General features: G+C 44.5%; 1 protein-coding gene across 2 annotated transcripts in view; it reads right to left on the reverse strand.

Annotated features, from left to right (window-relative positions):
* Positions 1–15,607, reverse strand: part of hspbap1 (hspb associated protein 1) — a 112,797-nt gene that overhangs the window by 94,382 nt on the left and 2,808 nt on the right. The window contains exon 2 of one of the 2 annotated variants that reach the window (XM_038790077.1): positions 520–699. In XM_038790077.1, coding sequence (XP_038646005.1) covers positions 520–699 — 180 coding nt within the window. The remainder of the gene's footprint in view (positions 1–519; positions 700–15,607) is intronic. The other variant, XM_038790078.1, reaches the window with a different exon arrangement.

A 15,607-nucleotide genomic window follows, 5' to 3' on the forward strand; every position in this document is an offset into this window, starting at 1 on the left:
GAAATGAGAGAAAAGTTAAATGCGGTAATAACCATATCAACTAAACGCAATGAGAAACGTTTAAGATAGATGTGAGCTCAGGGCGGCACAGTGGCGCAGTGCTTAGCACTGCTGCCTCACAGCGCCGAGGTCCCGGGTTCGATCCCAGCCCCGGGTCACTGTCCGAGTGGAGTTTGCATATTGTCCCGTGTCTTCGTGGGTCTCACCACCACAACTCAAAGATGTGCAGGATAGGTGGATTGGTCACCTAAATTGCCCTTAATTGGGAAAAAAAAATTAGATACTCTAAGATAGATGTGAGCTCAGCAATCAGGGAAACATCAGCCATGAACTCACATACTGCACAATGTGTGCTTAAACATAGCAAAACGGTCACATTGCTCTGTAATAAATAAGTAACTTTTATTAAATGCTAATTTTGACACTAAACGTTTTGCAGAAAAGCTGACATTAATTACACAAAGTTATATATTTTTTAATCTAAGCGGGTGATCAGTAAATGCAGCTACAAGCCCTTACCTTTAGTCATCTTTCTCCCGCCAATCCTGAACTTTAATGGTTTTCCGTTAAGGACATGTGAAAGATGATCCACATTCCACTTCAGTGCTGGCCAGTCAGAAACCATATTATGAAACACTGCAGGCTGCTGCAGCGATGCCATGATAACCCTGACCTCCTCGGGGTTAAACGGCTTACTAGCTGCAAGAAGAGAATACATACAAAAGACCGATTGAAATACTATATTTAATCAGATCAACACAATTTATCAAAAGTGCCGTTGTTGAAAACCTTTCCTCCCTTTGCAAAATATTGTTGTGTTAATCACACCCCTTTGAGATATCTGGGCTTCTCCAATTCGGGTATTTTTTGACTTTAATTAATCCACCATGGGCGGCTGCAACGTTAGGTCAGTGCCATTTGTTTTGACGGAACTCCTGAGGAGCACATGGAGATGTTTTACTATGTTAAGGGCACTGGATAAGGTTTAAATTGTTGCTTCGGATGATCAGGATATTGTTTTCTCCAGTGTTGTGGCACTTCAATCAGTGCAAATCACCAGCAAACTCTGACTGAGTGCAGGATTACTCTAAAGTCACAAACACAGGAGCTTAGGCTTCAAGCAATAACAACCAATAATTTGCTTCTATTTTAGGTGTCAGCTATGCCTCGTGGGTAGGGCACTTGCCTCTCAGTCAAAAGGCTGCTGGTTCAACTCTCACTTGAGTACAAAAATCAAGGCTGACTGCAGATAATACCAAGGGAATGCGACACAACCAAAAGGCCCTCTCTCAGATGAGATGCTAAAGTAAAGACATTGTAAAGAAAGAGCGGCACGGCGGCACAGTGGCTAGCACTGCTGCCTCACTGCACCGAGAACCCGGGTCCGATTCCGGCCCCGGGTCACTATCCGTGTGGAGTTTGCACATTCTCCCAGTGTCTCGCATGCACTCTCTCTCTCCAGATCCCCTAGCACTATGTCAAAGAACAGAGGAGTTCTGGTAAATTGCTATCCCATAATGGACATAACAGAAAAACTGATTATCTTATCATTATCATCTTGCTGTTTGCGGGAGCTTGCTGTGCACAGCTTAGTTGCTTCCATTTCCAACATAATGGCACTGACTACATACAAACATTACATATGAATTAGGAGCGAGAGTAGGCCCCTCACGTCTGCTCCACCATTTAATGAGATCATGGCTGATGTGATCATAACTTTCATTTTAAATGAGCGACATTTTGACCCCTAGTTCTAAATTCTCCAACAAGAGGAAACAACCTCTTTGCATCCTTCCTGTTAATACCCCTCAGGATCCTAAAGGTTTCGATCAAGTCACCTCTTACTCTTTTAAACTCTAGTGGATACAAACATAACCTCTTCAACCTTTCCTCATGAGACAACCTGCCCATTCCTGGTATTAGTTTTGCAAACCTTCACAGAACTGCTTCTAATAACTGCTTCACATCTTTCTCCACATAAGAACAGTACTGCAGACAATACTCGAGGTGTGGTCTCACTAATGCCCTGTACAACTGAAGCATAACCTCCTTACTTTTGCATTTAATCGCCCTAAAAATAGCTTTCCCAATTACTTACTGTACCTGCATGCTAACCTTTTGTGATTCATGCACTCGGTCACCCAGATCCCTCTGCACCTCATAGCTCTGCAATCTCTCGTCATTTAGATAATAAGTTTCATTTTTACTCTTCCAGCCATAATGGACAATTTCAAATTTGCCCACATTATACTCCATTTGCCAGATTTTCCCCACTCACTTAACCTATATATGTCTCTTTGGAGTCTTATGTCTTCTTCACAACTTACTTTCCTACCTACCTTCGTGTCGTCAGCATATTTAGTAACCAGATCTTCAGCCCCTTCATCCAAGTTATTTAGAGAAATTGGAAAATATTGAGGCCCAGCACTGATCCCTGTGGCTATACTGGGGGGTGCTCTGGAAGTGGCTATGTAGATGGATGTCTTTTTTTTGTTGTTTTAGACTATCCGGCAATTTATTTCCCATTTTCTGTGCTGATCAAAAGAATGCTACTGAGGGAAGCAGGGTAGCATAGTGGTTAGCACAATTGCATCACAGCTCCAGGGTCCCAGGTCCGATTCCCGGCTGGGTCACTGTCTGTGTAGAGTCTGCACGTTCTTCCCGTGTCTGCGTGGGTTTCCTCAGGGTGCTCCGGTTTCTTCCCACAGTCCAAAGATGTGCGGGTAGGTGGATTGGCCATGCGATATTGCCCTCAGTGTCCAAAATTGCCCTTAGTGTTGGTTGAGTGGGGTTACTGGGTTATGGTGATCGGGTGGTGTGGGCTTGGGTAGGGTGCTCTTTCCAAGAGCCGGTGCAGTCTCGATGGGACGAATGGCCTCCTTCTGCACTTTAAATTCTATAAATTGCCCCTTAATTGGAAAAAAGTGAATTGGGTACTATAAAAAAAATTTTTTAAAAGAATGCGACTGAGGAATCAAACACATTTTGAGATTGGATTGGTTTATTGTCACGTGGTGAAGAAATGTGAAGATATATAAATCAGCCATGATAGAATTGCATGGCAAAGCAGGTTCGAGGGGCTTACAGGCCTACTCCTGTTCCTATACTGCTTGCTTCTTATGAGAGAGTGTTCCTGGAGACTTCACCACCCTTGGTGAGGAAACGTTCCTATCCTCTCTCCTGAACATCCTGCTCTGACTTTAACATTACATCTCCTTGTCTAATTTTCTCTCACTACCAGTAAGTAGAAAAGGTTTCTCCCCATCTACCCTAATTTCTGTCAAAATCCCAAACCCTCAATCAAATCGCACCTTAAGAGGAAATACAAACCTAATTCATGTAATTTCTCCTCATAAGGTTGAAGCCCTTCGTATATTTTGATGAGATTTCAGATTTACACCATCTGCAGTATTTTGCTTTTACATTTTAATGAATGTGAATAGGGTGGGAGGAGGAGGGATCAACCCTACTAATCTTGGAATATTCTGAAGGATATTCAACTGACAACTGATCATTTTCTATGCCTCTTTCTTCTCCTTAAATGGAAACAGTGAGAAACTCATTGCTTTGTGAACCAAGTTCAGCTTCCTCAGCCTCCCCAACCTTCATTTCCAGACTATAATTCCCCCAGAACATCAATATCTTTGACACCAATCCTCCACAATCTTACTTTTGACCACACATCAATGACCCTTCTCCACATTTAGTTCCACCTACCATTCCACCTTTCCACCTTGCATCATCATCCTTTCCTCAAGACTCATCCTCAACTGGTTGAGGGGCTGGTTTAGCTCACTGGGCTAAATCGCTGGCTTTTAAAGCAGACCAAGCAGGCCTGCAGCACGGTTCGATTCCCGTACCAGCCTCCCCGGACAGGCGCCAGAATGTGGCGACTAGGGACTTTTCACAGTAACTTCATTGAAGCCTACTCGTGACAATAAGCGATTTTCATTTCAACTCTTCCACCTTCTGTGAGTGAGACTCATACAGAGTGAGAGATTTAAACTTGGTAATTTGGTGCAGTGAGGTAATTCGGTGCAGAGTGTGAGGAGGTGCTTTTTAACCCTGGTAAGTGACTGGTAAGTAGTCTCTCTTTTTCTTTTCATTGTCTAATTTATTTATTTCTATTTTGAAATTCTAGTTGTTTAAGTTTACCAAGGGTTTAAGACATGGCAGGAGATCCCAGACCCGTGTCATGCTCCTCGTGTGCGATGTGGGAGCTCAGGGACACGTCCACTGTCCCTGGCTCCTTCACGTGCAAGAAGTGTGTTCAGTTGCAGCTCTTGTTAGACCGCTTGACGGCTCTGGAGCTGCGGATGGACTCACTTTGGAGCATCCGCGATGCTGAGGAGGTCGTGGATAGCACGTTTAGCGAGTTGGTCACACCGCAGGTGAAGGTTACTGAGGGAGATAGAAAATGGGTGACCAAAAGAAAGAGCAAGAGTAGGAAGGCAGTGCAGGTGTCCCCTGCGGTCATCTCCCTGCAAAACAGATATACCGCTTTGGATACTGTTGAGGGAGATGGCTTACCAGGGGAAGGCAGCAGCAGCCAGGTTCATGGCACCGTGGCTGGCTCTGCTGCACAGCAGGGCAGGAAGAAAAATGGCAGGGCTATAGTGATAGGGGACTCGATCGTAAGGGGAATAGACAGGCGGTTCTGTGGACGCAATCGAGACTCCAGGATGGTATGTTGCCTCCCTGGTGCAAGGGTCAAGGATGTCTCGGAGCGGCTGCAGGACATTCTGGGGGGGGGGGGGGGGGAGGGTGAACAGCCAGCTGTCGTGGTGCACATAGGCACCAACGATATAGGTAAAAAACGGGATGAGGTCCTACAAGCGGAATTCAGGGAGTTAGGAGTTAAACTAAAAAGTAGGACCTCAAAGGTAGTAATCTCAGGATTGCTACCAGTGCCACGAGCTAGTCAGAGTAGGAATATCAGGATAGATAGGATGAATGCGTGGCTCGAGAGATGGTGCAAGAGGGAGGGATTCAAATTCCTGGGGCATTGGGACCGGTTCTGGGGGAGGTGGGACCAGTACAAACCGGACGGTCTGCACTTGGGCAGGACTGGAACCGATGTCCTAGGGGGGGTGTTTGCTAGAGCTGTTGGGGAGGGTTTAAACTAATGTGGCAGGGGGATGGGAACCAATGCTGGAAGTTGGAAGGTAGTAAAACAGGGACAGAAACAAAAGGAAGTAAGGGGAAAAGTGCAAGGCAGAGAAGACATAATCAGAAATCCATAAGGGCGACAGTACAAGGTACAGTGACTGAGGGGAGCACAGTGAATAGGCCCAGTAATAACAAAAGGAATAAAACTGGAGATGTTAAGATTCAAAACAAAGGTAAAAAAACCAACATAAGTGTACTTTACCTGAATGCTCGTAGTATTCGGAATAAAGTAAATGAGTTGGTGGCACAAATCATCGTAAATGACTATGATTTAGTGGCCATTACTGAAACATGGTTAAAGGATGGTCACGACTGGGAGTTAAATATCCGAGGGTATCAAACTATTCGGAAGGACAGAGTGGATGGTAAGGGAGGTGGTGTTGCTCTGTTATTTAAGGATGACATCCGGGCAATAGTAAGGGATGACATCGGTGCTATGGAGGATAAGGTTGAATCCATTTGGGTGGAAATCAGGAATAGTAAGGTGAAAAAGTCACTGATAGGAGTAGTCTATCGGCCACCAAATAGTAACGATATGGTGGGGCAGGCAATAAACAAAGAAATAACTGATGCATGTAGAAATGGTACAGCAGTTATCATGGGGGATTTTAATCTACATGTCGATTGGTTTAACCAGGTCGGTCAAGGCAACCGTGAGGAGGAGTTTATAGAATGTATCCGCGATAGTTTCCTAGAACAGTATGTAATGGAACCTACGAGGGAACAAGCGGTCCTAGATCTTGTCCTGTGTAATGAGACAGGATTGATTCATGATCTCATAGTTAGGGATCCTCTCGGAAGGAGCGATCACAATATGGTGGAATTTAAAATACAGATGGAGGGTGAGAAAGTAAAATCAAATACTAGTGTTTTGTGTTTAAACAAAGGAGATTACAAGGGGATGAGAGAAGAATTAGCTAAGGTAGACTGGGAGCTAAGACTTTATGGTGGAACAGTTGAGGAACAGTGGAGAACCTTCCAAGCGATTTTTCACAGTGCTCAGCAAAAGTTTATACCAACAAAAAGGAAGGACGGAAGAAAGAGGGAAAATCGACCGTGGATATCTAAGGAAATAAGGGAGAGTATCAAATTGAAGGAAAAAGCATATAAAGTGGCAAAGAGTGCTGGGAGATTAGAGGACTGGGAAATCTTTAGGGGGCAACAGAAAGCTACTAAAAAAGCTATAAAGAAGAGTAAGATAGAGTATGAGAGTAAACTTGCTCAGAATATAAAAACAGACAGTAAAAGTTTTTACAAATATATAAGACAAAAAAGAGTGGCTAAGGTAAATATTGGTCCTTTAGAGGATGAGAAGGGAGTTTTAATAATGGGAAATGAGGAAATGGCTGAGGAACTGAACAGGTTTTTTGGGTCGGTCTTCACAGTGGAAGACACAAATAACATGCCAGCGACTGATAGAAATGAGGCTATGACAGGTGAGGACCTTGAGAGGATTGTTATCACTAAGGAGGGAGTGATGGGAAAGCTAATGGGGCTAAAGGTAGACAAGTCTCCTGGCCCTGATGGAATGCATCCCAGAGTGCTAAAAGAGATGGCTAGGGAAATTGCAGATGCACTAGTGATAATTTACCGAAATTCACTAGACTCTGGGGTGGTCCCGGTGGATTGGAAATTAGCAAACGTGACGCCACTGTTTAAAAAAGGAGGTAGGCAGAAAGCAGGAAATTATAGGCCAGTGAGTTTAACTTCGGTAATAGGGAAGATGCTGGAATCTATCATCAAGGAAGAAATTGCGAGGCATCTGGATAGAAATTGTCCCATTGGGCAGACGCAGCATGGGTTCGTTAACGGCAGGTCATGCCTAACTAATTTAGTGGAATTTTTTGAGGACATTACCAGTGCAGTAGATAACGGGGAGCAGGTGGATGTGGTATTTCCAGAAAGCCTTTGACAAGGTGCCACACAAAAGGTTGCTGCATAAGATAAAGATGCATGGCATTAAGGGTAAAGTAGTAGCATGGATAGAGGATTGGTTAATTAATAGAAAGCAAAGAGTTGGGATAAATGGGTGTTTCTCTGGTTGGCAATCAGTAGCTAGTGGTGTCCCTCAGGGATCCGTGTTGGGCCCACAATTGTTCACAATTTACATTGATGATTTGGAGTTGGGGACCAAGGGCAATGTGTCCAAGTTTGCAGATGACACTAAGATGAGTGGTAAAGCGAAAAGTGCAGAGGATACTGGAAGTCTGCAGAGGGATTTGGATAGGTTAAGTGAATGGGCTCGGGTCTGGCAGATGGAATACAATGTTGACAAATGTGAGGTTATCCATTTTGGTAGGAATAACAGCAAACGGGATTATTATTTAAACGATAAAATATTAAAGCATGCCGCTGTTCAGAGAGACTTGGGTGTGCTAGTGCATGAGTCACAGAAGGTTGGTTTACAAGTGCAACAGGTGATTAAGAAGGCAAATGGAATTTTGTCCTTCATTGCTAGAGGGATGGAGTTTAAGACTAGGGAGGTTATGTTGCAATTGTATAAGGTGTTAGTGCAGGCCACACCTGGAGTATTGTGTTCAGTTTTGGTCTCCTTACTTGAGAAAGGACGTACTGGCGCTGGAGGGTGTGCAGAGGAGATTCACTAGGTTAATCCCAGAGCTGAAGGGGTTGGATTATGAGGAGAGGTTGAGTAGACTGGGACTGTACTCGTTGGAATTTAGAAGGATGAGGGGGGATCTTATAGAAACATTTAAAATTATGAAGGGAATAGATAGGATAGATGCGGGCAGGTTGTTTCCACTGGCGGGTGACAGCAGAACTAGGGGGCATAGCCTCAAAATAAGGGGAAGTAGATTTAGGACTGAGTTTAGGAGGAACTTCTTCACCCAAAGGGTTGTGAATCTATGGAATTCCTTGCCCAGTGAAGCAGTTGAGGATCCTTCATTACATGTTTTTAAGGTAAAGATAGATAGTTTTTTGAAGAATAAAGGGATTAAGGGTTATGGTGTTCGGGCCGGAAAGTGGAGCTGAGTCCACAAAAGATCAGCCATGATCTAATTGAATGGCGGAGCAGGCTCGAGGGGCCAGATGGCCTACTCCTGCTCCTAGTTCTTATGTTCTTATGTTCTCCAATTCACTATGAAGTATGGTTGCAAAGTCGTTATGTTACTAGATTTGTAATCCACATTCCTGGATTAATGATCCAGAGATTTGAGTTCACTACCTCTCTCTCTTGCGCACTCTCTCTCGCGAACGCGCACTCGCCCTCTCGCGCACGCGCACTCGCCCTCTCGCGCACGTGCACTCGCCCTCTCGCGCACGTGCACTCACCCTCTCACGCACGCGCCCACTCGCGTACCCACCCTATCACGTACCCGCCCTATCGCGTACGCGCACTATCACCCTCATAATCTATCTCTCTCTCGCACGCACAATGGGCGGTATTCTCCTACCCCCACGTGGGTGGGAGAATCGCCGGGGCTCCGCGCGAATCGCGCCACGCAGCCCTGACGCCCGCACGCGATTCTCCCACCCTCCGCGAAACCAGCGCCCCGCAAAACAAGCCAGGCTGCTCGGAGAATCGCCGCAAATGCCGAGCGGCGGTTCTCCGGCCCAGATGGGCCGAGCAGCCACTCCGACACAACAGGGTCCCGCCGGCGCCATCCACTCCTGGTCGCTGCCGGCGGGAACTCTGCAGGAACTCTCGGGGGTGGGGGGAGGGGCTCAGAAGGGGTCTGGCCCACGATCGGGGCCCACCGATCGGCAGACCAGCCTCTACCCCCCCGGGCCTATATTCCGCCGCTGCCGGCCCCTGAACACCCACGCCATATTGCGTCGGGGCCGGCGCGCGCAAGAAGTTCCCCGCGCATGCGCAGGATGGCGCGGCCCAACTGTGCATGTGCAGGATTGAGCTGCCCCAACTGCACATGCGCGGGTTGGCGCGGCGCCCATGTGGCCGCATAGGGACACTGGAGTGGCATGAACCTCCAGCGCTGTGCTGGCCCCCTCTGGGGGCCAGAAGAGGTCGTGTCCGGGCCCTGTTCGCGCCGTCGTGAAACACAAAAGCGTTGACAATGGTGCAGAGACTTGGTCTGCGGAGCGGTGAATCGCCCCCCAATCCCGCGCGCTCCCGCTTGCTCATTCACGCGTTCATTGGCGCGAGACCTCCCACGCTCGCCCCCTGGCGCGCCCACTCCCACGCTCGCCCCCTGGCGCGCCCACTCCCACGCTCGCCCCCTGGCGCACCCCCTGCCACGCTCCCCCTCGCGCGCCCCCTGCCACGCTCCCCCTCGCGCGCCCCCTCCCACGCTCCCCCTCGCGCGCCCCCTCCCACGCTCCCCCTCGCGCGCCCCCTCCCACGCTCCCCCTCGCGCGCCCCCACACTCTCCCTCACACACTCTCCCTCTCCCGCTCACACACACTCCCTCTCTCGCTCACACACACTCCCTCTCTCGCTCACACACACTCCCTCTCTCGCATGCACCTGTTTTCCGGTGCAGCGCACCCCCGGCGGCAGCGGGATTCTCCGTCCCAGCAGCCAGCCAGTTGAGGTTTCCCATTGTAAGCCTCCATGACGTCAGGAAAACCGCAGGCATGAGTGTGCTGCTGACAAAGCAGAGAATTCCGCCGACGGAGAATCCCGCCCTCTATGTCTGAATGCATGAAGCATCTACAATAAGATGGATGAATTAACAAAGAACAAATAAAAGTACAGCATAGGAACAGGCCCTTCGGCCCTCCAAGCCTGCGCCGACCATGCTGCCAGTCTAAACTAAAATCTTCTACATTTCCGGGGTCCGTATCCCTCTATTCCCATCCTATTCATGCATTTGTCAAGATGCCCCTTTAATGTCACTATCGTCCCTGCTTCCACCACCTCCTCCGGCAGCGAGTTCCAGGCACCCACTACCCTCTGTGTAGAAAGCTTTCCTCGTACATCTACTCTAAACCTTGCCCCTCGCACCTTAAACTTATGCCCCCTAGAAATTGACCCCTCTACCCTGGGAAAAAGTCTCTGACTATCTACTCTGTCTGCCCCTCATAATTTTGTAGACCTCTATCAGGTCGCCCCTCAACCTTCTTCGTTCCAGTGAGAACAAACCAAGTTTATTCAGTATCACAAATAGAGGGCAGCACGGTGGCCTAGTGGTTAGCACAACTGCCTCACGGCGCTGAGGTCCCAGGTTCGATCCCGGCTCTGGGTCACTGTCCGTGTGGAGTTTGCACATTCTCCCCGTGTCTGTGTGGGTTTCGCCCCCACAACCCAAAAATGTGCAGAGTAGGTAGATTGGCCACACTAAATTGCCCCTTAATTGGAAAAATAATTGGGTACTCTAAATTTATTTAAAAAAAAGTATCACAAATAGAGGTAAATGATGTAGATGCATTCGCCATTACAGAAACATGATTACAAGGGCAGGAAATAAATATTCCAGTGTACACAATATTTTAGAAACTCACGGAGAATGGTAAAAGGGTTGGGGTAACCCTTATGGTAAAGGGTGACATAAGGACATTAATGAGAAGGAACCTGGCCTCTGAAGATCATTTATGGGTGGAAAGTAGGAATTGTAAGATTCAGAAAGAATAGTTTCTAGATCCCTACAGTTATAAGAAATTACTGGAGCCTGTAGCAAAGGAAATGTAATTATTGAGAGGGACTTTAGTCGTCATATGGACTGGGACAATCAAATTTGGAAGCATGTTCGAGAAGATGAGTTTGAGGAATATTTTTGAGAGTTTCTTGGAGCAGTACATAGTGGAACTGAATCAGATTAAAGCCATCTTAGACAATTGTACAATGAAGCAGGATTAATTGGTAATGTCATCGTAAAAGATTCACTGGGAAATAAATAAATTTGAAAGTGACATATTCCAATTGCAAACAAATATCTTCAACTTAAACAAAGTCAATTACATTGGTATGAATGGGAAACTGGCTAAGGTTAATTGTAAATAGACTAGACGTTATGGAGGTAAATGAACAGTGGGAAATAGTTGAAGAAACGATTCAGAATATTCAATAATAATGCATTCCATTGAAGAACAAAAGCTCGGCGAGAAAGACCGATTAGGCTCACCCAGGATAGTATTTGATTAAAATAATAGGCTTACAATGTTGCACAAAAAGTTCCAATTCTGAGGATTTAGAACTCGGCAAAGAACCATCAAAACGTTGATAAAATAGAACGAGTAAACTGGCCAGAAATTTTTTTTAAAAGATTGTGACAGCTGATATAAGGATCTAAAAAGGAAGAGAATAGTAAGAGTAAATTCTGGTCCCTCAGAAGCAGAGACAGGAGAAATTATTATGGGGCACAAGGAAATGGCGGAGGCATTGAACAAATGTTTTGTGTCCATCTTCACAGTGGAAGTTCCATAACACGAAGGAGACAATAGCCCTGGGGTTAAAAGGTGAGGAAATTAGGAAAATTTATATCAGCAGAGATAAAGTATTGGAGAGACATAAAGGACTAAAATCCACCGAACCTCCAGAAACTGACAGCCAACATCCTAGGGTTCTAAATGAGATAGTGAATGTGCGAGCTATGATTTCCCAAAATACCTTAGATTCACAAATGGTCCCATTAGATTGGAAGTTGGCAAATGTTAGACTCTTTTTCAAGAAAGGAAGGAGAGAGAGAGAGAGAACCGTGAACTACGGACCAGTTAGCCCAACATTAGTTATCGGGGAAAATGCTGGAATCTGTTATTAAGGAAGTCTTAGAAAAGCACGGTATGATTAGAACAAATCAACACAAGTTTACTAAAGAACTAATAGAGTAGATAAAGAGGAATCAGTAGTTGTAGTCAGTGGCGTGCAGAGGGGGGGGCCGGCGGTGCATTGGCCCCGGGCATCCATTGGATGGGGGCATCCAATCAGAGAAGGAAAAAAAAAAAAAAATTTTTTTTTTTTTTTTTTTAATTTTTTTTAAAATTTAGATTACCCAATTATTTTTTTCAATTAAGGGGCAATTTAGCGTGGCCAATCCACCTACTCTGCACATTTTTTGGGTTGTGGGGGCGAAACCAACGCAGACACGGGGAGAATGTGCAAACTCCACACGGACATTGACCCAGAGCCGGGATCGAACCTGGGACCTCAGTTCCGTGAGGCAGTAGTGCTAACTACTAGGCCACCATGCTGCCCCAGAGAAGGAAATAAGATAGTAATTTTAAAATTTCAGCGGTGATAAATCAATTTTTGGAGGCTCACCACACTGCAGAGGCAGTTGTTAGCCCTTTATTCCTTTAACATGGTGTACCCTTTTGTCTAGAGAAAATGGTCCTTCTCCCCATCCCCCCCACGCGCATGCGCATGATGTACGTGGTCCAACCATCAAAAGCAACAAGCAGACGTGGCTGTTCGTTCCTGCGTTTCCTCGAGTCATAACTCGTCTTTTCTTCAGCTTTTTGTGCATCTAGATTAGTTCTTTTACCTACTTAGGTCAGTGAATAGCTCTAGATCAGGTGCAACTACGGTTTTTATAGGTTTTTTGACGATATTTAATGAAATATTTACGTGGGATGTAGTAAGAGTGAAGCCTGGATGATCAGAGGACTGCTATGGCATTTAATCTCGGAATAGGAGACATTTATTCCTTAACATGCTAATATTCGAATACAGATACCACTAATTTGCAAGTCTATGATATAAATTGCATAAAATTATCAGTGGAGAATCAGTGTGAAATAATTTGATACGAAGGAACAAAGAAATGAAATATGGTTTATCCGTCTGCAACTGACCGATTGTTTACCATTTTCTTCCCATTTTCTCATGCGTCTTACGGTTTTTGAGATAGAAAATGAAATGTTACGAGTATTTCGTGTACAACCGAGTGGAGCACAGAACAGGAAAAAAAAGAGGGCCAGAGTCGAAGAAGAGTCCCATCAAAGAGGGGCATTAGATGCATGGATAAAAAGAAGTAAAGAAGAAGTAGGAGAACCTGGAGAAGTAAAAGATGATGTGGGTGCAGAGAAGGATTTTTCTGATACGGATTCAGCTTGGTCAGAACATAATACTCTCTCTCCTCAGTCTCGTTGTCAGGATGATGATCCATGTGAAGAAAATAAAGAAGATATTTGCATATTTTTGCAAAGAAGCGATTTTGGCTGTTTGAAGAAACCGATTCCAGATCATTTGAAGATGACAATATTACAACATGGCCCTGAAAGATATCAGAATAAAAGTGGTCCATTTGCTGAGAAGGATGGGAGATCATTTTCCAAACAGTGGTTTGATAAAGTTTCCACAAACAGAGAAATTGTGGAGAGAAAATGGTTGTTATACTCTCCATATCGGAAAGCATGCTACTGTTTTGTTTGCTTTTTGTTTTCAAAGGAGCATTTGTTGTCTGTGTCAAACTTTGGAAAGGAAGACGGTTTCTCCACTTGGAGAAAATTAAATCCAACAATACCTGGCCATGAGAAAAGCCCTTCTCATAGAGCTCACATGAGGGAATACCTGAACCTTGTAGTTCGACTCCATCATTCAACTACGATAGATGCTGAACTTCAACAGCAAATGTCTGCTGAAAAGAAAAGATGGAAAGCTATAACTGAACGGATTGTCGAGGTTATATCCTTTCTGGCAAAACAGAATCTGGCCTATCGTGGACATCGAGGAGAAGGAATATCTGGGTTATCAGAGCCAGGGCAGACAGTCAGTGAAAATACAGGAAACTTTCTAGCAACAATCAGACTTTTGGCCAAATATGATGACATCTTAGCAAAACACTTGCAGAGAGGGAAAGAGAAACCAAAAAGTGTCACCTACTTGTCCAACAGAATTCAAAACGAAATAATCAATCTTCTTGGTGAAACTGTCAAGAAAAATATAATTTCCGAAATTAAGGACGCAAAATATTTTAGCATAATGCTGGATTCAACTCCAGATATTGCCCATGAAGATCAGGTTTCTGAAATTCTGCATTACGTTCATATTGATGAAAACAGAAAAGTAGAAATAAAGGAGACATTTCTGGGATTTTTTCAAGTCAACAAGAAAGATGCAGTCAGCCTGGTAAATAAATTTCAGGAAAAATTGGAAGAAGACAAAATTTCCATGAATGACTGTCGTGGTCAAGCATATGATAACGCAGCAGTTATGGCTGGAGTGAGAGGAGGTGTTCAACAAAAAATTCTTGAAGTTAACCCAAAAGCTGTGTTTGTGAACTGCGAGAACCACAGCCTCAATTTGTCCTGTGTCCATGCAAGTGAGGTGCAACCTGTTGTTGTTACATTTTTTGGCATTCTAGAAAAACGCTACTTTTTTTTCTTCATCTACTTCTCGTTGGGAAGTGTTAAAATCATTTGTCACTCGGACTGTGAAAAGACAGTGTGACACTAGATGGAGTTCCAGCCATGATGCTGTGCAAGTAATCCATGAAGAGTGTGACAACGTTATTGCAAGCCTTCAACACCTGCTGGAAGGAGAATTTTCAAGGGAAACTAAATCTGATGCAGGATCGCTACTGAACTCTATTCAACAGTTCCCGTTTATAGCTTTATTAAATTTTTGGTACTCAGTTTTATCATCAGTGGATAAAGTCTCAAAACGTTTGCAGGATCCGAAAATGGGGTTCCATGAAGCTTCTTGTGATCTGAGAGGACTTATTCATATCTTGAATTTGAAGAATGACGAAATTATCCACAATGCAATAGATTTAGCCAATGAATATTGTCAAAATTGGGGAATACCAATTGCACGAACAAGGAGAAGAAGAATAATGCCTGGAGAGTCAGCAAGAGATAGTGGACTGACGGCACAAGAAGAAATGAATAGAGTAATGGTAGAGATTGTGAACAGATTAAAAACTGAAATTGAAGACCGCAGTGTCCGTCTTCAAAGACTCAGTGACCGATTTTCTTTTCTTCTGAACTTGAATTCAGGAGTGATTGAAGATGAACAAGAAAGAGAGAAATTAAAAAAGGAATGTTCAGACTTTGCAAATTATTATGATAATGATGTGGTTGCAATTCAGTTATATGACAAAATTATTGATTTTGTGATGCTCCTTCGAGCTGGAGGGAATAGAGTTCCCCTTGATCCTAAAGATGCTCTGGAGTCTTTACTGCAGTATGGGAGGGATGTCTTTCCGACGCTGTGTGTTTCATACAGATTACTGCTTACAATCGCATTTTCAGTCGCAAGCTGTGAAAGGTCATTTTCAAAACTGAAATTAATAAAAACATATCTGAGGTCTTCTATGTCACAGGAGCGATTGACCAACCTGGCTTTAATAAGCATTGAAAAAGAATTTCTCACAGCTGATGTAAAAAGTGAAGTAGTTCAGGTGTTTTGTGACAGGAGGTATCATTTGGGGAAAAGAACTTAATAAATTTGATTGATTTATATTAAAATCGAATAAAGCGTTTATTTCATGTTTCATCTGTGTTTATATATTCAAAATGTTTTCCTTTCTCATAATATTTCTCAGTATATTAGACCTTATACTTGAGTCTTTGGGGCATA

Source organism: Scyliorhinus canicula, chromosome 2 (assembly GCF_902713615.1).
Source record: "Scyliorhinus canicula chromosome 2, sScyCan1.1, whole genome shotgun sequence".
NCBI classification, from domain to species: Eukaryota; Metazoa; Chordata; class Chondrichthyes; order Carcharhiniformes; family Scyliorhinidae; genus Scyliorhinus; species Scyliorhinus canicula.